Source organism: Syngnathoides biaculeatus, chromosome 8 (assembly GCF_019802595.1).
Source record: "Syngnathoides biaculeatus isolate LvHL_M chromosome 8, ASM1980259v1, whole genome shotgun sequence".
Lineage (NCBI taxonomy): Eukaryota > Metazoa > Chordata > Actinopteri > Syngnathiformes > Syngnathidae > Syngnathoides > Syngnathoides biaculeatus.
Genome location: NC_084647.1, coordinates 13,415,385 through 13,441,270, shown reverse-complemented (window position 1 = coordinate 13,441,270; position 25,886 = coordinate 13,415,385). Strand labels below are relative to the sequence as shown.

Sequence of the window (25,886 nt, the reverse complement as noted above, 5' to 3'; positions counted from 1 at the left end):
TAAGTTATATGTACATATGCACACACAAACATTAAGAACGCTGTCCACATAACTGAGTGAGTAAGAAATGCAATGAGGGACGCATTGTATGATGATTATGTGTGATGGGGAAAAGCCTTCTTTGTGCTTTAATGGGCAGAAGAGTTTCGCCTGGAGCGAGGTCTTTTGGAGCATTGCACGATGTCCTCTTCGCTTTCCCCATACTCCAAGGCTGGAGAATGTAAATACTTAATTACATAAAGGAAGCACTCACGTAGACACAGTTTAGATTATGCATGTCTAGCGCATTCCTAACACACACACACACACACACAAATGCACCTATGCTCGCACGAGGAAATAATGCTGTCCTAAGCATCGTGCTACCAACTCCACGGCGTGACCTTCAAGACACAATGTTCTTTGTCCCTGAGGTGTCCTTGATGACTCCCGGAGCAGAGTGAGAGGGGGCGGAAAGAGCATCCACATGATAGTCGGGATTTAACGGGAGAATGGGTGGGGCGAGGTGAGTGGGTTGGTGTTCTCCCATCCTATCTTACCGTACTGGAAATACCAAGTGTCCGCTGGCTGTGATGTTGCAGGTCTACTGAGTATTAAGCGAATGCATCTCTCATGTTAATGTTCCCTGTAATGGAGCTAATTTATATTCCAAGCACGACCCTTTAATCCGCCCGCTACTCTGTACAGTATGTCGATTACCACAGCGGCGAAGAAACAAATGAAGGGAAAAGCTTAATGACATTTGAAAGGCTGAAGTCAGTGAATTCTTGAAAAACCTCGAAGATTAAAAGATGGTCAGTGAACGTCTGCGCTCCAGTTGGCTGATTGATGCTACAGCGCCACTAGGCTTTAGTGGAAATTAGCTATAATATCAGTCTTGTCTACTTTCACTCGCTTTTAATTTGCAGAATCTTGTTGTCAAAAGAACACATCAGCATCAGCCTGCTAACTAACTAATCAAGCGACAAAAAACGCAAAAGGCAAAGCAACGCGCAACTTCTTGCTTGCGTATAGGAAACAAACGTTTTTAATCGGTAATGTTAGCATGCACACACCCATTATCAATCATCAAGTTGAATGGAATCGGTTGGAGTGCTCTTGTAACCGTGGACGTTGTAACCATCAGAAAATGGTGGTGTATATACAAAGATTATTTTTATACTAAGTAGAATGTAGTTTTCAGACATAGTGCTACTCAATTCTTGTGAGAACAGGCTCCTGGATGTTGAAAGGTTTGATGTGTGAATTTTGGGATCGATACGGTACGGTAGCAAAAGACTGATCTTAGCGCTTGCACATGTGCCATTGTAAATGGACCATCCACTGCTGCAAATGGACTGCTCCCCTGATCCAGAGTTTCATTACTGCCACAAGTTCTACTTAATGAAGAGAATGGAAAAGTGCACCGTTGGTAAAAATGCATCTTTCAACTCCCAAAAATAACGTTTTCATTATTATCTGATATAAAAAGGTCTTCTGCAGTCCACTTCAGTTTTATAGCCCTCCAGAGGTGCAATTCTCGCTGACAAGGGATGCATTATGTATTTGTATTTCCTCTGCAATACAATCAAGAACGCATCGGTCTATGAAGGCAAAAGGTGGTGCCCTGGGATTTAGCCAGAGAGTAAAATATTCAGAGGTTAGAGGTCAAACCAGTCACAGCTGCTCCAGAGTCCCTGGCCGACGGGCTAGTGGGACACATGGACACTAACCAGACACGCACATTCACTCTGTCTCTCTCAAACACATATAAAGCCAAAACGGGGGATCTTTTGCAGCGCACATGATATTCAGTAAACCAATCAACAAAGTGAATGTGTTACATCAACGTCATCCCGTTGTGTTGTGTTACAATTCCCCTTGTAGCGACAGACTCTTGTGTGGGTATTAAGCATCAACAAAAGGACACCAACATTCTGGATAGTGCATTTTATCTACCCGTCTATCTCACATCATCAAATTCAGTTGAAATTTGCAGTTTTTAAGATTTTCCCCACAAGTCCCTCCCCATCTGCCTGATGACAGGACTGCAAGTCATTTTTTCATGGGAAGCCAACAATTTATGGTCCAACCATGCTAAAAACCCCAGTAAACCACTGCGGTCAGGCCGGCCCCCCAGTCGGAAAGATGAAGTCAAACCAGCCACCCCGATCATTGTTCATTCCAGACATTACAGTAACATGTCGCTAATGAGCTGCTTTGGGACAAAAAATGAAAACTTGACAAATAATGCACAGACAGACATTAATGCTTTGGATTTAAAAGCATGAAACAATATACTCTCTCCAATGCATGACATTGAGTCCAACACTGAGAGAAAAGACCGTGTGCCAGAATTGCATCCAGGGAGGTTCTGAAGTTGCAAAATATAATTAAGGTCAGTTTAAAGCTCCATGTATTTCTGCCATTGATCCTGATTTTAAAAGATTATTTCAAATAAATGTGCATCCACGCTGATATACAAATGCTCCTTCAACAATTCACAATCAGAACAACATTAAAAATCACGTTAAAATCATGGATATATTTGTGGATTTGAAAAATGCAGGTATATTTTTGCCGACAATTTTGAGACAAATCCCTTCTCATAGAATTCTAACATTTAGAGCATGTTGACCTTGCATATATTTTCCAACAAAATCTTTTAAGAAAACTGCTGAAAACTGTCTTCTTGGATATGATGAAAACAGTTTTTAGGGTTTTATTTCAGTTAGTTGGCTGTGAAATATTTGCTTGCTGGAAAAATGTACAATATGCTGAAGCCTTGTCACAGATGACAAATAAGCATCCCTGTGGCTAAGGCCAAATTCGAGTTCCCAAACCTCTGGTGCAAAATCTTTAACAATCACTCTGAGGAAACTTCAGCTCCACTGACAGATGCTACAGGAACAGAAATGAAAAAGTCAAAAGGGAATGTGTTGTTCAAATAGAGGGGATTAAACAAAAGGTTTCCACTTTCAATAAATGATTTTTTTTTTTTTTTTGTAAACAGACGTCCACGTTCATTGGAAACATTCAAGAGTTTCAATTCCAGAGACACACGGACAAAATGCATTTTGCTTTCTTTGTACTGCATATATGGACAAACAAACAGATACACACTCAGAGACACAAAAAACTGCCCTCTGTCATCGTGCATGACCCTTTGCATCTTTGACCAACAGTGACATTCCTGACTTGGGCTGTCTGAGCTTTGTTTGGATTAGCTGAGAGGGAGCAGAACCCCCATTCAGTCCCACTGGCTGACGCATGCCACGCGCCCGCCTGCTATACACACACACACACACACACACACACACACACACACACACACACACACACACACACTCACTCCAAACCTTGCGTGCAGAACCACAGGACACAGAGGTAAGTACATTTCCTCAGAAGTCCATGTACACACACGTACACAGACGGGCTAGTCGTGTGGCCTTATACAGGCATGGTGGCGATCCATTGCCTTTCATGGGAGCCGACTCCGTGACATCCACTCCTCAGGCTCTGTGTTCTCCGCAGTTCAGCTAGCTCACAGTTGGAGGGGGGCGGGGAGATGGAGATAAAAAGCCAGAGGAAGGAAAGTGAATAGAGAAAGGACGGGATGGGGAATGTGATGTGTGATGAAAGCAAGAAGGAAGCAGAATGGATGAAGCACGCACAGTTTAGGTCGCGGACATCTGGCACTTGACTCTTCTCCTCGAAAAAACCCTCTTTTCACCTGAGAAACGTATGCTGAATGAGGACAGTGGCACGAATGTAGAGGAATATACACCTCAGCTTCTAAAAGCTTAACCTAATGCACAAATAAATCCTCTCGGTCTTCATAAACACGTTGTCATCCTTTCACAGCTGAATACCGTTTGACACATTACATAGAATGAGTTTTTTTTTTTTTTCTGCACGTAAGCAGTCAAAGTGTAACACGGGATAAAAGCCCTGATACTTGCAGGCTCTAACATGAAACAAGGAAAAATAGGAGTGAATCAACAACGTATTAAAACCATCCCACCTGTTTAAAAAGGCTAATTGTTGACAAAGAATGCCAACGCAAGCTCATGCAAAATAATTAAAATGCATGTAAAATCTGTCCATGGATCTGTACTTTAAATGTTTAAAACATTCGTGGACCAGACTGGGCAGCTTCCAGCGAGAGAAGAGAATAATGTCACATCGTTTGTTGTGACACATTTTGGTTCACTGGGATGTTCTCACATGTTTATCTTTGATTACAAAGCATCCAAATCAATTAGACAAAATTTCAGATTTGGGGTTGGTTATTAAAATACAACAGAGCAAATATAGTAGAGAGAAAGCAAAAACTGCAAAAATCTGCTCATTATGCCAAAGTGAAAAAAAATCACATTTAACAAAACTTTCCACATTGAAAAAGTGTGAAAACTACAAAAGAACAGACTTTCCTGACAATTGCGATCCTAATTCATTTTATTTGACTCTCAATAATTCATTCTTTACCACACTAAGCAATGATAAATTAAATTACTGTAGAAAGAAAAGCTGTTCCATTGTAAGTTAAAGTGATATGAGTTACTTTTGAGCTCCAATTGAATTATGATTACTAATTCACTCCAATTTCAATCATGACTACGCATAGAACGGGTGATAATGGGAAGGCTTTAAGTACATGCATTTATTAGATCATCCATTTATAATTAGAAGTGGAACTGTGTAACACGGGTCAATCCTTACAGTGTCACGTTAAAGAAAGGTTTTTATGATGGCATATCCCTGTTTTGCGGCTCCAACAGGAGAATCTGGTTGAATAAACAGCAAGACTCGCACATGACTCAGGGGAGTCATCTCCGCCTCATAACAAATGAATGAGCGGGGCTAAGGCTGGACTACATATGCACAACACGGCAGGAACGCTGAAACAGTGGAGGGAGGGGCGTTTATGGAGGTTGCAGAAATTCGCCGTCTTGAATATTGATACTAACTTTAAACATAATGACGCATTTTTTTTTTCAAACCACTGCTCACGGAGCCGGGTGGAGGGGAAAAAGTGCAGCGGGTGCCGACCGCAGTCTTGCATATATGTATGATGCATAACAGTCGGCCAAGTGGGTGTGAGATGACGTCCCAAATGAGTCACAGGGGGGAGCTGCTCTGAATGCTGTGGCGGAGGACGAGAGATGTCCGGCTCAAACAGCTGCCAGTATCCTCCCTATTTGCTGTCAAGAGCCCAGACGATAACAGTGACTAGAATAAATAGTGAGGTCAGAACTTGGAGCTGAAGCACAACCGCTGTACAGTGCAACCATTTTTGTACCGCGGGCCGCTTTAGAACGTACCAACGTTACACTTCTCGCCGAGCCCTTTACCGGCCAACCCCTCCAGGAAAATAATGCACATTTCCATCAGCAATCCTACACTGCAGTGCTCTGCACCCTCCAGCACCATCACCCCCCCCCCCTTCAATGGGCCCAAGACCCAATCCATCATTCCCGAGTATGTTGGCCTCAAGGCATTGCCTGAGAGCTCGCGCGACCCCTCCCGCTCTGCTTCTCCCAAATGTAATGAGTGGGAGATGCAAAAAGAGGAGAAGTCAAATAGGGTGCCAAGCAGAGGAGGAGGTGAGTCATGGAGTCAACCACAAGGTGATGGACTGTGAAGGAGACAGGAGGGTGTGGTGCAATGGGGTGACGGGAGGCCACTTGTGCTCAGCTTTTTGCTGCCGTGACACACTACTTTCAGAGTTTCAGTTTAGTTTTAAATTTAAATGCATTGTATGTATTTGTATTCCCCTTTCCCTCAAATGTGTGCATACTGTGTCAGATGGAGTCTATACAATGCTGAGATTCCCAAATGGTACCACCACCACTAAGTACAGGAGTTTATTTTTAATCATTGTTTGTCTTTTGGAAGGAATATGTGTGCTGGTTCTCTTTCTTTCTTTCATTTTGCCTCATCTTGACTCCATATTTTCTACTTCGTTTTCCTATTTGTCTTTATTTACAGTTCCACATCCTATATGGCCTCCCTCCTCTAATTAATACACCAGCCCTTCTGTAATCAACTCTCAGCATTTTATCTCCTGTCCATTGTCTCATTAGCTTACAGCTACTACAGGACTCCTATGAGAGGCCAGATGAGACCCACATAGTACAGTGACCTTCGTTTGACAGAGGCGCAGCTATCAGTGACAAGCTATCAGCCTCATTGTCGACAAAGGTGCCCGCACATACATGCACAGTGCAAGAAATAATAGGCAGCACGATGCCGTCACACACACACACATTTATTCCAGAACTTCACGGTGTGTTAGCAGCCTTCAACAAGCTATTGGCCAAGGTTAGAGGTGACATTTTCAGTAGAAAAGAATTGACAGCCATCTTGGCCTCCTCCCTGCATCCTGCCCTATTTCATCACACGGCCTTTTACATAGATGATGGGGATGTGCTTCCGAGGCCAGGAGATGTGGCCAGAGTCCTGAGAAGCATCCACACAAAACACACACTCACGGGCCATGCAGTAAATAATGCCCATCAAGCTGTATTTTAATCAGCCTCAGGGATGCATGGCTGCGTCATCGATGCAGTGGGTGCTGTCAGAAGCGACCGTAGAGACCTAGAAGGTCAGTGATCAGACCCTCAGGTTGAATCTTCAAGGCGTGATAGTGGCAAGTTAGCAAAATGCCGGCCCATAAAATCCTGGGATGAAATAAAGACCGGCAGAGAGGAGTAACAACCTTGGGAGTGCACATATTTGCAAGATGGATATGGGCGGTGGAGACTCTCAATCTATCTTCGGCAGATCAATCGCTGGGAGTCAAACTACCATCTCTTACCTCATTCTACCTGCAATTTATTTGAATCGGCAGAATAAGACAGATGGCAAATAAGTCTTCACAGCAACCTCTGCTCAGATGAAATGCTGCATTTGGAAGGAAGCCGCAGACAGGATGGTGATTGCTAATTGTTTTGATTAGCTTTCCTGCTCAGATACAGGTTAAATATGGTTACAGGTTTAATATGGCAGACATTACATCATGCTCTTGCGTTCGACTTTCATTCCATTCTGGTAAGAAATGTCCTTTTATGCAACAAGATACAAGGGAAAGAATGGGAAAAAGGAAGAGAAGATAAATGGCAAGTGTGGTTAACTATAATGACATCAAGGGAACATTTGATGTCTTTGGATTTGGGGTAGCGGAACTGAGATTAAGGTTGCAAACATGTACAGCTTGTGCCAAAGAGAGATGGGCCTTGGCTGTGCCAAGAGATTTTGCAACTTGCTACATCCTGCAAGGCCCAGACATGCCATATTCCTCTCATGTCACCAAACATCTGGCGCCCAAATGCATCGAAGCTCATCAGCGTCTGAGAAACCAGATTCCTCCAGCCCATTGCCCCCCTCTCGTCTAGTTGAGACCGGTCTGAGTCATTGGACAGCTCTTATAAGTATTTTAGGACAACTTTTATCTTGAACTTCAATACGCATACCTTGCATTCATGAATTGCATGCATTATGGACACTTCAAGAGCTACAATGCAGTCGAATTACAGAAAGTAGTTCTACAAAGAAAAATTAACAAATAAAAACATGACTTTTCTAGACTTCTCACACTATCATTGAAAAATTTCAACTTGGTTCACAAAAGAAAAGATATGGAGATGTTGTTGCACTGTTAGAAAAGAAGCACCCGCAGAATGAAAACCAAAGCTGGATGTATGTAAAATCACACCATGGCACCATGTGGCTGTCTTAGTATACAACACCAGCTGGAAAAATAAAACAGCAAGGCAATCGAGTTATTGCCGACCGTCATTTCTCAGGTTCTCCTATCCTCTGATCTCTGGCTGGCCTCACAATAAATAACAGAACACGCCTTGAGGTTTACAGACTCTCTGCCTCCTTCCTCTTCCTCACAGAGAGGCAAGGATGAAGCAGAGTCCCGAGAGGATGCAAGGCTCGTCTTCAATGGCTCTCTCTGTGAGTCAAGCACACGCACAACAGAAATCATCTTATTATCAGTCATGTCTGATCCTAAGGCTGAGCTGTCATTGCCTATTTACATTCCTTGCCATTTTCCAAGACATGCTAGCAATGCAATAGATGCTGAGAAGTGGGCTGTTGTGTTAATTAACTTGAGAGGGACTGACACTTTTAAACACAAACCGATTTAGCCATTAATGAAAGATCTCTGTTGTTTAACACGACCGTCTGTGCATAAACCAGCCTCGCTTTGACCCGTCTATGACCAGCATGACAGTGTGAGGATGCCAGGCTCAATCTGAGAGTAATACGGGGGGAGGTGTCTCTCTTGCTCAAATGGATCATCTCGCTCCAGCTCCCCGGATGAGGCGAGAAATAATTTGTGGGGACAGGCAGAGTCTCAAAGAAGACAATGATTCAACTGGATGGCCGACGTCCCAAAGAGATGAAATTTAACTCATTGGGAAACGTCACGACTCCTTCCCAAAGAGATGAAAGCCCACAAGAAATCATCTCGTGGCTTCATTTCAATAAGCAAAGCATAACAAATTTATTTTTATAGTGCATTTCATACACAAGATAACTCGATGTGCTTCCCGGGATTAAGGGTAATAGCTAATTGCATTGCTGTAAATTCAACAAACAGTCACCTCTGTCTTAAACACCTGTGATTATTTGTAGCCAGCAGGATCCAAAGAAGCACATGTCAGAGCAAAAGAGGTCAGGCAACTGTTAAACAAGCTAATTAAAATAAACTCTAATAGGGCAGAAGGATGCGCTGGGAGATGAGGATTAACACTTTAAACCATTAAAGCCCTCTGTCATTAGTGTTCACCGCTTCTTGCTTTACAGTGCTGAAGATTATGCTCCTTCGGGTCACAGCTAAGTACGGCGGAGTGATGGATGGATGGATCGACGACGACAACAATGCATCATCTTCACAGCCATCTACAAGCAGCGCAAAAAGCAATAAGTGTGCTGTCGCTATACGTATCGCATGAAACTGTTTTTACCTCCAGCAAGGTTAAAAGTCAGAAATATTTCTCTGGTTGCTCGGATTACTCAAAAAAAAAAACAACAGAAGCATACAGTACATTAATTTTGTTGGAGCTTTGCCACGTTATTCACATTTCCTTAAAATGTGCAAGTCCATCTAATAGACACAATGTCCTTATTTATTGGTGGGTGTGTCCTCCCCCTAAAATAGCTAAACACCTCCTTCAAATGATTTTCTTCTCACGAAACAACTGGGAGCTAGACATTTGTTTTCATATCTGGATGTTAAACAATGATCTGATGAGCCCATTTGACCACCATCGCTGAAAGACGCCACCACCAAATATGTTACCAATCTCTCAGGTTGATTGAAATTAATCCAATGTTGTAAGAAAAATGTGCAAAATTTAAAGATAATCTTATGTGAAGATGCTAAACCATCTTATGACGATTAGTGTATTTTAATAAATAACTTTTACTGATTGGGGTGCAAAATTATTGATAAATTATTTCTGTGAATTTGTATGTTTATTATATATTTCTTCTTCTCCTGTTTCTCCATCCATGGTGCACTGGACCTCGAAAAAAAAAAAAAAAAAAAAAAAAAACCCTACACCCACAACCGCTATAGTGGCAATGCAGTCAACGTGGTTTTCTTCCCACTGTTGTCAGAGAAATGGCTTTTCTGTGTTTGCTGTTTCAGTTTCAATTGAACATTCCCCTGCCACTGATTAAAAATAGTACAGTCCCATCATTTTATGTCTTCTTCAATTAACCAGGAAGTGGCATGTTAACTTACCCCCCCCCCAAAAAAAACCCCAAACCCTACATATATGTACACACATATATAAAACAAACAAATTTGAGTATACCATATGTAAAAAAATTCATTGGCCATGGCACTGAAAATTAGCTGGACTGGGAAAAAAAAACATACCCTTTGTATTTTTATTTGGCTTCATGCCCTAATTGTTAGTGTAAACAGATGCACGCACACACGTAACACACATGCACGCAAGGCGCACACACGCAAAACACATGCACGCAACACACACACACACACACACACACACACACACACACACACACACACACAGTTCAACTCCACACTCCCTCTCCTGATGATTATAAGCCTCACTTAATGTGATTGAGAGTCTCCTGGTGTTTTAATTTTGGAGTATACTTGTTTAGTATGACTCACTGGGAGATCACAAAATGTCTGCCAGTATAAAGCTTCATTTTTTTTTAAAGTCTCATATGAATTTGTCAATGCATTTTTTATGATTGTATGTTAGCTCTTCTCTGTTTATGCTTCTACATTTAAGGGCACCTAAAAGGCCGGGCTATTGTTTCTCACATGAATGAGTCCCACTTCTGTATAATAAACATTAATCATACATTTTATGCATTTTTGGTCAAATAAAAATGAGAATGTACACATACAAAGTTGTGATTGGTTGATTGCATTTATTCTTTCATTGTAAGCAGTGGGAGGGGCATGTGAACTGTGCTGGACCCTCAAGGGTATGTGCAAGATTAAGTGACAGATTTACATTTTGTTTTAGGGTGTGTGATTTGTGGCAAATAAAAATAAATTAATAAATAATTACTCAGCATTTATTATGACTATTATTTTTTACTGTTAAGGTGGCATCATTGCTTAACATTTTGGGAAACAAAATGATGGGATGATCAAATATTTCCTTATGAAAGGACTAAAAAATGTTGTGGATAATTCAATGTAAAATATTTTTTCAGGACAACATTCCTTTATTGCATTGCAAAACTGTCTGTCCATTAAAAGATAGATATTTTCTTGATTAAAAAAAAATGGCAAAGGTATGAACTTAAACGGCAAAATCCACCCTTGATGGACTCCTGGGAGATTTTGGATCAACTCGTCAGACATCGTTGCCACTAAATGACAATGAGCGATGCAAAGCAAACGCGCAACTGCTCGCATGTGTTCAAATCACTTTTGCAAGAATTCTTTGGAGCATCCTTTCCTCGCCTGTTGCGGTCGTAAATAACTCATCCACTCAAAAGGAAGGGAGGGGCTAATGAAGTCAACTGTAAGCCACTGCACTGCGTAACTAAAGCTTGCTTGCCGGCCACAGCACAGGACTGCTCCTCACCAGGGTGCCCGGTGCTTCGCGTCATCTTATCACGCAGCGGCGTAGGTCTGTTCATGAATCAGTCAGATCTTGCTGATTTTAACTTGTGTGCTCGCCTCTGCCTCACGCTCAGTCTCCACGCAGCAGAGATAGCTTGCCAACGGAGTCATTAGAAAACCGTTGACAGGACTCGGAGGTAAAATGCAATGCACATTAAGTGGACAGATAACAGGAGCCCTCGTAGTGTAAGGTCCTGCCTTTTAAACACGTGCCACGCTATCATCTTGATGTCTTTGTGCCATAACATCATTCCCTAGTTTGGAAAGTGAGGTAAATCGGATTCGGAAAACAAGTGGATTAACTTAATCACCCCTCGGCTTTGACAATGACCTTCGCTTCAGAGGCATAATAAGGATTAGTTAGAAATGCAAGGACATATGCCATGCAGAAGAAAAAGATTAGAGTTCTCCCGTGACAGGATGATTGAAATGTGCTATTCTCCATCCCTCCATGGCGAGGGGCCGTGATAAAAGGGCAGCGAGAGATGTATCATAATCGTTTTGAACGGCTGTGATCTCCAAACGGGATATTTGGAAGTGAGACAATGAAGTACTGTCAACGGTGTCTTCTCTGATGAGAAATCCACTGTCACTGTACAGAAATGTAGCTAAACTAACCATAATAGCATTACAGAAAGAGGCTGGGGAGGAAGTTTACATTTACATTTGCGCTATCGATTCCAACATTTCTGATGTATGCCCTTCATTTTTGTCATTACAGCATGCAAATGGACAATATTTCTGATAAGCCGTGGTACAGTCATTTATTGATCAGCTGCACAGAAAGGAAGTTATTCCCGGAACTGTATGAAAGACAATACTAGCAAGCCACTTCATAGCGTGCCGTGGACAAAGATAAATTGATAACAAGCGGAGACCTTCAGCCTGATGTCTGGAAAAGGTGACGTCGGGGGGAATGGAGGCAACAAAATCTCCAATAGATAGGAAAAGATGGTGACCGATCGCCATAACTGAACATGCTGATCAGTTTGTAAAAACTTGCCAGAAAACTGTTCAAGATTCAAGAGCTATTTTTTGGAATAAAATGATACACAGAGGACAGGCAGACAATGTGCTGAGGTGGATTGACTGGAGGACACGGCTGTCCATCGCTGCTGGGATCAGGATTTGTGCTAGTTATAGAAGGGAAATGCGGCATCTGTGTGTGCTGATCTATCTTGTAGATTTGTATGCGTGTGTACGTGTTTGTGTTCATTTTAAGACATGAATGAATTGGAGCTGTTTTCCCTGCAGATCAGGGCGTAGCAGCAGGGTGCAGATATGCTGCAATCTGTAAAATGCGCACATTGCTACGCATATTCCACTGCCTGCGTGATCCAGCCTCTCTCTTTTGACCATTTACGCCTCGTTTTCCATTTTATTTATCTTTTTTTGTATCACTGCCTCAGTTCTTACCCCTGGAGACTCAAGTTTCACTTTCAGAGAAATTACATTAAAACATGGTGACTGCAGTTACATAACAGGAATGGTTACTTGAGCAACATCTTCATCTGTTTATGTGCAGATCAGCTCCCACAGCCTTTGCCTATGTGAAAAAAACCCATCTATGAATGAATAGAAGTACGTTTCTTTCGGCTTGTCCTGTTAGGGGTCGCCACAGCGTGACATCTCAAGATGAACGCTCATATTTGCTTGGCACAGTTTTTAAGCCAGAGGCTCTTCCTGCCGCAACCCCTCTTTGGGAGCAGAGGCACCAGTGAGATACCAACTCACGACTCCTGGTTTACCAAACCAATGCTCTAACCACTGAGCTATGGGGCCTCCTTTATCTACCTATATATCTATGAATGAATGAATTAGTAAATGTCATTATACATCATACAGTGAGATAGGAGAGCTTCTCCTGTGTCAGTGCATACACAAGTGCAAGGTAAAAATAAATACATTAAAATATGGGTGCAGACTGCACTGTGCTGGCTCTGCTCAGATTGACTCAACTTTATATGGATTGATCAAGTGATGCTGAGAGCTAATTGGTTGAGAAGATTCATCATCATTTCAAAAACTTAACATTTGAGGGCGTTAAGAAATTACAGAAATATCATGCAAGCTAAAGTTAGCTTACCTTACTCACTCCTGTGTCTTATCTCTGGATACAGCAGAATTGGACTTCACAGTCTCCAATTGATCCTGCGGCCCTAAGTAGTCCCCAGACTAAAATGTATAGCCTGACTGTGGTGAACGCTGTTGCCACATTCGGAGAAATAAATACAGCAAACGCTTGTTCTCATCAATTTTTGCTATTTTCAGGTCATTTTTCTGAAGTCTTTTTTTTTTTTTTGTATCCCTGTTTCCTGTGAGAGTACTTTGAAGTCGAAAATCAACTACACCAAAAAAGGCAAGTAGAGCTAGTGGGCAATAATCTTATGACACGGCAGTTCATCAATTAGTAAATCAATCTGGTTTAGACAAGATGCCTTAGTTACTAGTCTAACAATTAGTCAGCCAATATACTAATGTTTGGAAATTGACATCCAAACCATTGTGGGTTCCCACTTTGGGGAAAATTGAGTGGAAGATGTTAGCTGCAATACAGAGATTAATATTTTGAATTGTAATGAGTTGAAAAGAGCTGGTGTCAGAGTTTAAGTCTATATAGTGCAGGGCAAAGCTATACTGTATGTGCCCAATGAGGCATCTAAAAGTTAAATGTACCTCAAATGCTGCCTCTCAAACTCAAAATGAGGGAGAAAGCTGCACTATTAGTTGCGTTAGCACCACAAACAAATCAACATTTGCAATTTTCTTACTGTCTACTGCACTTCCTCCTCTCATTCATTTCCGTTGTTCCTGTATGATTGAATATTTATTACTCTGCATTTCCACTCGGGCATGGCACCTTTCACTTCTGGCAGGATGCAATCCTGCATAGTCACTGCTGAAAAAGGTGTTAAAAACATGGCTCACACAAACACAAACACACACACAACACACACACACACACACACACACACACACACACACACGTGTGCATGCCTCATTGACCCTCAGCAGCAGATGAGGCTCAGTGGTAATGGGTTAACTTTCTTGCGAGAGCAATGTAAACAGATTGATTAGTCCACGACTGCACAATACTGACTCGTCCAGCAGCTCACCATCAAGACAGGGATGCAAATTTGGCGAGCACAAGATACTTGTAAAGGGCTCCCATCCGTACCCTTTTGTTAAACACTTGGTTCTCTCCCAAGCTTCTATTTTCAGCGCCAAGGTCTTCCAGTAAGGGGGAGGGGGTTTCAGAGTTGTGAAAAGGTTAGAGAAGGTGAAAGCCCACCTGAAGCAGCTTCACTAAATGACTGTGGACAAACAAGGACCCTAGAGAAAAGCGCTGGTGTGATTAGGAATATGTCCCCATGGAGATGGCGCGTAAGGATGATTGTGAGGATTGTTACTGGTGACAGAAGCCAGCAGGTAACGTGCAGCAGAAAAGCTTTTGGGTGTGGATACACTTTTTTCCCCCCCACAAAAAAAAAATCCTAATGTCACCATGGCAGAACTGTTTGGAGGGTGCTCTGGGCCATTGGGGAGGATGATAGATGAGTCGCCAAGCAGCCTCTCCTGCCTCACACACGCACACACACAACCATGCACGTAAACTCACAGAAACAACCACTGAGTTATGCTGTGGGACCTTTGGTTTTCAATCCTTTTCCGGATGCTGGTTAATCAATTTTCAAAATGTGATAAGACGTCATGTGAGATGAGATGATGTTATACTATACATGGCAGTGGTTTGACTTCTGAAGATTTATTTTATTTTACACTGTAGTACAATTAATTTATCCTAAATACACATAACACTTAGACAAAACCTGTAGATTTAAAAAAGAAGAGGATACTTAATCTTATGTCACTTGCACTAACTTGCAACTAACTCTATATTATGAGAGGTGATGGAAAAAACTCCACTGTATACATTAAAAAAAAAAATCACAATGACAAAGCGTGTTCGTCATTATCCTCATATTAGTGTTTGCGGATGCACATAATCAGTGACTACACACATATAGAAGGATGTTCTCATCTGGGGCCATGTGGGGATAAACCAACACAGGTATTCTCACAAAAGCTTTGAGTGATTTATTGGTGTCCTTGCGTGCTCGTATTAATCACCGGCATGAGCGCGCCAGATGCAGATATTTGCATGTATCCCCCCATGCACTCACTCAAAAAGCATCCTGGTTTCATTATAACTGCGGCCCCGGCTAATGCTACAAGATCAATGGCAGAACCTCTCTCCCCACTTATTTCTGTGACCTAAAAGCTCGAGTGCTTCCATGCAGAGCACCCTGCAGCGTTTATTCCTTCAATGACAGAGCACCAGACTTTGAAAAGTAGCCCCTCAGGTCATCCCACTGCTCACGCTCCATACATCGATGACTTTCCCCGCTAACCAACGCACCATTGATCATAACACCAGTCATGAGGGGTAGTGGGATTTAGGCAATTACAGAAACAGCTGATCTTATGCGGAACATGCAGAAAAGTGAATTTCCATGCTTCTGTCAATAACATGGCTCATTTTAATTTTAATAAGCAATTTTGCAACTTCAACAATATGAATGCCAGATTGGGACAATAATGTAATAGTTAAATTGAAGCTCTTAAGCATCTGGTATCTGATTACAACATATTTACAGTATCTGTAAAAGATTACAGATGTCCTCTTTTTGGGTGAAATCAGATTACTGTAATTCCATTACATCTAATCAAATGCTCCTCCGCTGGCCCTGCTGAGCACACCAAAAAGTTCTCTCTTTACTTTCCGCATGCAGATATAGGCCTAAGTGGGCAGTGAAGGAGAAATATGTCTAGTCTCTGGTGAGCAAAGCATATACAGCTGAGTGGCCATCCATCATGACCCTGAGGCGGAGAGCTACAGCGCACACGCCCTGCCTGCTCAGACCTTTCGTCTCATCAGAGGGCAAGGGGATTTGGAGGTGGAGGACACTTAGAGTAAAGGAAAATTCTTTCAAGGTAAGGGGGAGGGTGTCATGTAAAAGCTGAATTGCGGGGGAAGTAGTGAGGGGATGTTAGACCACTGAGATTGATGAACTCAGCTTTTGCACTTGTAGTTGTTTTCCCTGCAGCACAATACACAGTTGTACATTGCTATGATTACTTGTACTCAAGCCAAGACTGCGAGTCACAATATTAGGATGAATGACCATGCAGGTGGGTCCCCTGAAACATCATTCATACCTCTATTACATTTCGGCAACATGTCCCCAAACAGTGACCAGATATTTTGTGTATAACCAATGAAGCAACTGAATAAGTGGGATGACTGGAGAGTCAGGGCACAGTTTTTATGACTAGCAAATATAAAAAAAAAAAAAAAAAAAAAAAAAAAGGGAGGTCTGCGACACTGTGGGCACGAACAACCAATTTCAGTCACGTCCAATCAAAGGGGCTTCTCCCCTTCCCTTTAACAAGACAATGCGTAACAACAGCAATCTGTTAATTGTCACTTCTATTAGCCAGCGCAGCATACTGAAAATGTGAGCGGGTACCCTTACTAAATACAGAATGAGCTGAGGATGAATGCTGGGTATATTAAATATATCTGTGGACCTTAGATATTTATCTCAACACTCAATCATTTGTGTGCTCATCACATCACATAACAGTGATGATAATGATAATGGGCTTTATTAATTTATTTCTACCATGATTCAGAGCGTTTAATACCCACTGTTCACACATTTATGTGTTAAATATATCTGGCATCTACCACACATTTATGCAGATCTAATGTAACCCTCTACCTGTGCTCAAAAATAAATTCACCAGAAATTGCGTTAGACCAGCCTCTGTCTACCTACTATGTCGAATTTAAATGTGGTCCCAGTAGATATAAGTCCAGACCAACTTTATGCCACCAAATTGTGAATCTGCAAAGATACATGCAGTTTTGTGGAAATCAGGACATGACAGTTTTTCGTGCAGCTGTCCACGAGATGTCTACGAAAACAGAGCCCACTGTCCTTTATGATAGGCTGAGTTGTTGATGAGGGTGTAGTGGAAATGACTTTTAATGACAGCACCACTGATGTCACTCTGGTGGTTCGGGTTATCCATCATTACAATTGGAGTAAAGGTCAACAATTTTTTCCACATGAAGAAAAAGGTTAGTCATGTCATCTCTACGTGGTACAGACTGCAAAATATGCCTGCAGCGTAACAAAAAGAGCATCTATTGATGTACACAATTTTCTTATCAATGAACTTCCAAATTCGAAATAGCTCCAGGATTATAAAGTGCAATATTTAACAAAATAATGAGAAAGATCAAAAGTGCACAAAAACAAAATCACAAATTTCACAAGATTGTCTCATTAGACATTTGCTGCGACAAACTAAGGACTAACCTGTTTTGATCTTTTTTTGTGTGTTTGATTCCAACAAAGAAGGGTCACTGTTATGACAAAAATGAGAAGTATAAAGATCATGATATAACTGAAAATTGAAATTTGTATAACATGGGGAAACAATATGCATGACTCTCTCCTAACTGTTCAGCACAATACCGCTATCAAGTCATCCATCAATCCATCCATCCATCCATTTTCTTTTGCCGCTTATCCTCACAAGGGTCGTGGGGAGTGCTGGAGCCTATCCCACCTGTCAACAGGCAGGAGGCAGGGTACACCATGAACTGGTTTTCAGGCAATCGCAGGGCACATAGAGACATAGCTGCACTCACGATCACACCGAGGGCAATTTAGAGTGTCCAATTAATGTTGCATGTTTTTGGGATGTGGGAGGAAACCAGAGTGCCTGGAGAAAACACACGCAGGCACTGGGAGAACATGCAAACTCCGCACAGGGAGGGCTGGGATTGAATCTGGGTCCTCACAACTGTGAAGCCAACGCTTGTCAGCTGCTCCATCGTGCCGCCATCAAGTCAACGATTGGTGGAAAATAAAAAAAAAAAAAACAGAAAATATATATGTAATACATACAGAAAAAGGTGAGCTGATTTATCTTCCGCCATTTTTGATATTACTGGACTGGACATTACTTACTGCCAGCCCTCCTGATGCATCTGGCCCCCAACACTGGACGTTTGCCATCTGCCCCACTGACTTGGCTTTTTTCGTGGTTAAAGGAGTGCAGAATAGGTGGATCCTCTCCAAACTAACTCCAGTGTGTCTAAGCTGCTTGCATGGATTCTCCTTCCTAACCAAGCTCATATACATCCATACTCTTGATCACATTTACTTTACCTCGTCAAAGGATGAGTGCACATTTGTATTCTTTAATGCGTCTAATTATTATACCATTGGTTAACTTATATGGTAGTTAAGAGTATTACTTAAATTATTGCCTGAATATCCATCCAGTTTCTGAGCCGCTTATCCTCATGAGGGTCAGGGGGATGTATGCGTGATGATATCTCATTCAGTTAACTGACAACCCACCCCCCCCAAAAAAAAAAAAAAAAAAAAAACATGCACCCTGACATGTCGTGTCTGGGGTTATTTTAGCCAGTGGCATACAAACAAGCTCAACTGTCAGTGCAGCTTTTTTTTTTGTTTTGTTTTTTTTTTTGCAACATGTGCATTTATTCTGGCGTCCTTGCCTCACTGTGCACCTTTTGTGTCCTGTAACTGAAAACCGTCAGCGCTGTCATTCTGCCACTTCAGAAACATCCACACGAACAACAAATGTAATCCCCTTGTATTGATCCACTCGCGGTAATCGGCAAAGTCAAATATTTTAAATTGGGGATGTGGGAAAAAAAAACATCCACAAAAGTGATGAAACAGTGAAACAGGTGTACAGTGTGATGTCATTAATTATGGCAGCCACATTCTGTAGACTAAGTTTTAGGAGACGGCCATCGATTTTGGGCAAATCTTTCCAGACATCTCCTCTTTCCAGTTCAGTACGCCTTCTCCCAGCTAATGAGCGCTCGCCTTCGTTGCCTGTCGAGTGAGACGTTCTTTTTCATGCCGCGTGTCAGGAAACACTGCTGATACATTACCAGGGAGGAGAGATGTAAGCGGGAGAACGTTAAGGGGAGAAAAGTATGATGACTAAGCCTGAGCTTTAAGACAGACAACGATGTCCCCTAATCCCTTCTGAGCAGCCATAAGCCTTCCGTTATCACTCGTTAGAATTGTGCATCCCTTAAACACATTAATGCAGGCCTTAATGCTACTTTCTTTTGTTCACCACGGTGGCTGTTTATTGCCATAAAAAGGATACAACATGCATAATGATGTCATTTTATTGTCTAACTATTTGCGGTGATTCTACTCACTCCCTGCTGATATGAGCACACACTGACGAAGAAACTACGTTGGAAAGAAATGTTATCCCTCTTGTATGACTAGGATCGCATCGCTCTCAAACTGCAGCGTACGCTGACTTGATAGCTGGCCTTCAGCAGCCCCACATCCTCTCAGTCTGTCAACCAGTAAAAGCTCTTTTAGCACCATGAATAACTTATATCGTAAAATAAACACAGTAAACACCCAGGTCAACAGAACACATAGGCAAAGGAAGGAAAGTGGCTCCGTGCTGGAAATTTAGCCACGTACTGCATACAGTGGTTCTAATTTGCAGCTTTGAGTTTATGTCAAATGGACAATGTATAGTAGTGCACACAATGGCCTGAATGTGCATGGATGAGTTATTTAAAGTACAGGGATGAGAATGACCAATTTGGAAAAAAACACTGAAAATGTCTGCCTTGGGGGGTTTCAAAGAGGGGTGCACAATTTTTTTTTTTTTTTTTTTTATAAAACACACTGTTAACTGGTGACCTCTGGTTACTTCTAACAGTGTAAATACAGGACAATCATAATATTTTGAAAACTTAAAATCCAAACAACCAACATAATTTTGTCAGACTTTAGACATAAAAATGTAGACTGAGGGAACCCTGATATCAAATAGGCTACTCCACTTACAAGTTGTACTTCAGAAATAAGTACACAAGTACAAAGTTTTTCAAGCCATGCCCATTTGAAACAGTTTTTTACCCCGTGGTGTTTATCAATTTCCCCGGCACGATCTTCATCTTTTCACTCCAAGACTTACTTCCATACTGGCAAACGCGCAGACCGCTCAATAACATATGCGTACGTATGTCTATAAGTTAGAACTATGCCGTAATAAACCAAATGCTGGAAATGGGAATATTGTCGTTATTATGAACAACAATTTTAATGCAAAGAAATAGCAATGCCGTTTTCCGCTATCACAGCCGTGACTAATTTCACGACGAGTGTTGCTGTTAGATGCTGGCGGCCGGTCTTGATCACAGCCCCGCCCCGCGTCAAGCCGTACCCTAACCCAAGTTTTCTCAACGGATTTACGTTTCACAAAAATGACAATTTGAGCTAAAAAAAAAACTTGGAATTCTAAGAATCCACGGAAAATTCTCATCCCTGAAAATAGTGTACACTTGATCCAAGCGTGGCAGCACGGTGGAGTAGCTGTAGAGTGTCGGCCTCACAGTTTTGAGGACTGGAGATCAAATACCGGCCATGTCTGCGTGGAGTTTGCATGTTCTTCCTGTGCCTGCGTAGGTTTTCTCCTGGCACTCCTTCCACATCCCCAAAACATGCGTTGATTTGAGACTCTAAATTGTGATTGTGAGTGCCGCTGTTGGCTGTCTTTGTACCCTGCGATTGGCTGGCAACCAGTTCAGGGTTTACCCTTCCTCCTACTCAACTAGGATAGGCTCCAGCACTCCCGTGACCCTCGTAAGGATAAGCAGCTCAGAAAATGGATGGATGGATGGATGGATGGATGATCCGAATGTACGCTACTGTGCAAATTCAACAGCAGCATCCGTGTTTGTTGGCCGAAAGCCAGACTACAGCCTGGTTTGGTCACTCATCAATCACATGATACATAAAGACAGACAACCATTCACAGTTGCATTAACTAAGTAAGAGGTGAACCCACGCAACCGGCATGGATGTCAGGCAAATTAATCACTACAACATCAGTGACTCAAAGCATGCTCAACGAATTTTTAACAAAATATATTGCAATCTCAAATCCTCAAGTCGTAGTATATTTGTGTAAGTGGGCGTGTGTGTGTGTGTAATTTTGCATTGCAGTACATTATTTACTATACACATTTTCCCAGTGATTTTTTTTTCTCTATTTCGATGAATTAATGTCATTATAAAAAAATCCTGAAAGGTCAATTAAGATGGGCATTAGTTTGATCGGAGAATTGATTTTATTTTCCATGACTGTATTTCTACTGGATTGCTACATTATGATACACAATCCTGTAGATACCCACAAATCGCCCATATTACTTCCGTGTTTTCTTCCACTCTTTTTGGGAGTGACTGAGCAGACACGTTGTAAATATGCTGAAATGCTTTCTGTGATTGCCAGCTGTCAAGGGTTTGGACTGACCGGGGAGAAGCACGACCACAGGGCGACAATGACAGCATACGTTGCTGGGGGTCTTCTTCTGTATTCTGACTGCAGCATGGTTAAGATGCTTCCTGTTTGCTGAGCCAGCAGATGACTTGCCTTGCTCTTTCAGCCTTTTACTGAACCAAAGCGAGATAGACTTAATTGCCTCATTAGCAAAAGGGGCCGGCGAGGAGTCGGCGTCATCCACACGGTTCAATGTCAAACGTGCAACTGAGAGGGTAAGGCCAAAAGTGCAACCGCTGTGTTTATTTCTCACATGTGGAAAAATGCGGTCAGATGATCGGTAACCAGACAATTTCATTTTATTGAGATTTACTATGTATCTTTCATTTGTCTGAATTTCAGAAGGTAACGCCTCATGCTCCTGCTATGAGGTAACTCTCCAAACGGTCTACTTTTAAGCTTGAATCCATCGAGAAAGAAGTGTCATCATGCCAACAAATTATTTTAAGAGCCTGATTGTGCAGACCGCTTCAGTATTTCATCCTACACAGCATATTTGGGATGTGGACAATAAATCAAGACAAATGTTAACACTCTGGATTCCCCTCTTAAAAATGACTACAAAATAAAAATGTCTGTAGCTGAGAGGAAATGGCATGTCTTTTTGTTAGATAAACATTTTTGAGAGAGAGATAAAACATAGGAGCAGCACAGCAGTTTCCAAAAATAGTACATTATACTTCTTTTTCTAGTAACTAACAAAAACTCATAAGAAGTGTAACTATTTAAACGTCAAAGTTCAAGGTCTTGCCAACCATGTTTCTATGCAGTCTTGAGCTTTTGGCAGTCTGATGAATGCGACTCCGTAATTGACTAGATGCCAGCTTTTGTTTAATACTTAACGATCTTGTCTTGGAATGATACAGCTAGCATTCATTTTTTTGAAAAAGATCTCGTAAAGGCGGCACGGTGGATCAGCTGGTAAAGCATTGGCCTTACAGTTCTGAGGACCCAGGTTCGATCCCGTCCCCCCCCCTGTGTGGAGTTTGCATGTTCTCCCCATGCCTGCGTATGTTTTCTCTGGGCACTCCAGTTTCCTCCCACATCCCAAAAACATGCAAAATTAATCGGACGCTCTAAATTGCCCCTAGGTGTGATCGTGAGTGCGGCTGTTTGTCTCAATGTGCCGTGCGATTGGCTGGCAACCATCACTGCCTCTTGCCCGTTGACAACTGGGGTAGGCTGCAGCACTCCCCGCGACCCTCTTGAGGATAAGCAGCAAACAAAATAGATGGATGGATGGATCTCGTGAAGATCTTGCATTATCTCAAGGTTTGCAAACAGTTGTTTTTAAATGGGATACAATGTTATCTAACATCACAAAAAAAGAAAATGCAAGCTGAGAGAAATATGTTTTTGCCACAGAAACAAAATATTTACACATGCTTTAAAGATAAGATAAGATGCTATGGGATATTACATTTGTAAAATTATGAAAGATTTACACATTTAGTAAAAAAAAAAAATAACTGGGCATTCACAGCAACTACTGGTCCCAGTGAATGACGTATTTGTAATATTTTTAGTTGGAGTACTGCATATGTGGATATGAACTTAACATGCATACGGCAAAACTTAATGTGAATCCCATGTCCACTTCGATAGAGAATCATTACACAAAAGTAATTAATACAATTTTTGCTTTCACTAGGTGAAGACTCTAATCACGACTTGGACTCGAGTCAGACTCGACAATATGTGACAAGACTTGCACCTCGTCTTGAAAAGCAATGACTCATGACTTCAGTGGGACCTGAACCCATTGACTTGAAAAGACATACCACTTTAAACAAAAGAACTGGGAAAGCATAACTTTGGAACGTTTGATAAAATATCAACTGGGTCTAAAACATTTACATTTAATGTCTATGAACAGATGCCTGCCTTGTACTTGAGAAAATGAGAGTTCTCTCAGTAAACGGTTCATGTAAGATACCACACGCAACATCGCAAGGGTGTATTACTTAAAGGCTTTGGGCTATACAGCCGTGACTATGAGGCCACATTTAAAAAATGCACAGCTCCACATCTGCATGGGCAGTATGGTGTTAGATTCCATTTCATCAACCAGTCATGTCTAACGAGTTGGAAAATCTAAAGGTGTTGGCACCATCTGTTCTGAAGCACTTTGCAGGAAAGAGGGGGAAAAAGGATACAGCACATGGCCAGCCTCGGAGCTGCCGAATAAATTACTTTTATCTTCTACACAAACAAACTCTTCATTCGTGACCCCTCGGCCGACCGAAGAACGCTGAACTCATGAGTCTGCCACACCGATGGGAGTACTGCAATCACGTATTGCTATTGCATACTTAATAATTGAGTCTTATAATTAATCAATGACAGCCAGTTAACACGGTTTATGCTGTGGTATGAAAAACCCAATTGCTGGCATTGTGGTTAGATAATTAAACCAGCCATCCATCAAATACCTTGCTGTGCAAAAGAGTGGGACTGTACTGGCAACCCGTTTGTCCAATATAGCCAATTGTCCATTACATTGAAGCGCTATGATTTTTTTTGAGGTCCTATTACTGTCCATCCATCCATTCATTTTCTCTATCGCTTATCCTCACTAGGGTCGCAGGCATGCCAGCTATCTTCGAAAGAGGGGTGACACATCATGGACTGGTCGCCAGCCAACGCTGCTAAAAATTTTCTATACAAAATCTGTAGAATTCTATAGAATTTGTACAGAACAACTTGTTCTATAGAACTTTGGCTGTGATTTTCTATAGAATTTCCACAGAACAATAGAATTTCTATAGGACTTGGGTCCCAAAGCTCTATAGTTCTTTAGAAATTCTTTAAAAATGTTGTATACATTTTTTTTTTTTTTGCAGAGAATCGCAGGGCAATATAAACAACCATTCAGTAGACCATTGTACCCTCACATAATTACAATGGTTATTGTTTTATATGTTTTTTTTTTTCGTGGCTTCTTACGCCCAGCTCAGTACAAAGTTACTGTAAGTCGATGTATTAAAAGCTTTGGAATGGTAGAAAGGTTCACATTTTATGCAAACTTACCATTTGGGTGTGCCTGGTCTTGGCGACATTGTTGATCTTATGGTACTCACTGTAGGCGCGTCACTTTCATGAGCCGGGAGGAATTAGAGAACCAAATTTATTCCCAAAGGCAAATAGCTTCACCAAAAAAAAAAAAAAAAAAACTGTTTTTCTACCAAAAACAACATGTTGCACAGTCCAGAGAATTGTGTTGTCTGTTTGTCAGAAGTAACACAGGTGCCATGCTACTGTCACTCTGCTCTATGTAGAATAGACAATAGATACAAGAAAACTACCGTAACATGGCCGCCAGGACAATCGACCACATTCAACATGGCTGCCAGGTTGCCACGGCAGTTACGCGTCTTGCAATTGGATCTGGTAATATTGTATACGTACCTGTGAGGGCAAGTTCCTCCATTGTGGCACAGGGCCACTAAATAAAAGTGGCCAATTCTGCAAACTAACTGACTTTATCGACACCAATTATATATATTTAGATACATCCTTCGCTCTCGACAGCCTTTTTTAACATTTATTTTAATCAAGGTTTCCCTAAACTTTATAACTTGGACAAATTATATGATACTGTACTGTATGTAGTCTTGCTATTTTGAGTGAGAGGTTGCTTACCCCCATGACTCATGTTGGTTTTGGCAGAACTCGTGAAAACTCACTAGTTGATGGCAGCAACTCCAAAAAGAGTATGCACAACTTTTGGTAGAAAATGCGACCGGAATTATGAATTCGACAATGCAGAATGATTTTACAAAACAACTATATAAAAGTAAGTTTCTTTCGCCTTGTCCCGTTAGGGGTCGCCACAGCGTGACATCTCAGAAACGCTCATATTTGTTTGGCAGAGTTTTTACGATGCCCTTCCTGACGCAACCCCTCTTGGCCGGAGGCCCCAGTGGGATATGAACTCACGACCCCTGGTTTACCAAACCAATGCTGTTGATATAAACAGCATTAATTGTGTTTTCCTCCAAGTAATATTCCTCAGACACAAAACAAAATCCCAACTCATGCTTCATTCTGATATTTTGTTGCGAACAAAACAGATGACTACGTTTTGTCATGGTGTTTAAATCTTGTACAGGTAACTGGTTCATCTCCCACCGCACTGATCAATGACTACTTGACCCCTTCCACGGCGTACCAGACACCATCAGTCTTATGGTCCTGCCATTGCAGCGGCTGAAGATAAATGTCTGTAGGGCAGAAAGGTTTTTCCTGATTAAAGCCATAAATGCTTTAGGCAAGAGTGGCAAGCAAAAGGAGGAAATGGAGTGAGACAATAGCGCAAACAGGGTTCCAAACA

At 41.7% G+C, this 25,886-nt stretch overlaps 1 protein-coding gene across 5 annotated transcripts in view; it reads right to left on the bottom strand.

Annotated features, from left to right (window-relative positions):
- The window catches only part of clmpb (CXADR like membrane protein b), a 72,280-nt gene that overhangs the window by 34,620 nt on the left and 11,774 nt on the right, over positions 1-25,886 (bottom strand). Inside the window, exons 1-2 of one of the 5 annotated variants that reach the window (XM_061827363.1) lie at positions 24,584-24,810; positions 21,527-21,666 (exon numbers count right to left, since the gene is read on the bottom strand). The exons of 2 other annotated variants lie outside the window; for them this stretch is intronic. In XM_061827363.1, the coding sequence (XP_061683347.1) occupies positions 21,527-21,666; positions 24,584-24,612 (169 nt within the window). In that variant the 5' untranslated portion in view covers positions 24,613-24,810. Of the gene's footprint in view, positions 1-17,505; positions 17,553-21,526; positions 21,667-24,583; positions 24,811-25,886 lie in introns of those variants that run through there. 2 more of the 5 variants (XM_061827364.1, XM_061827370.1) reach the window with 2 other exon arrangements.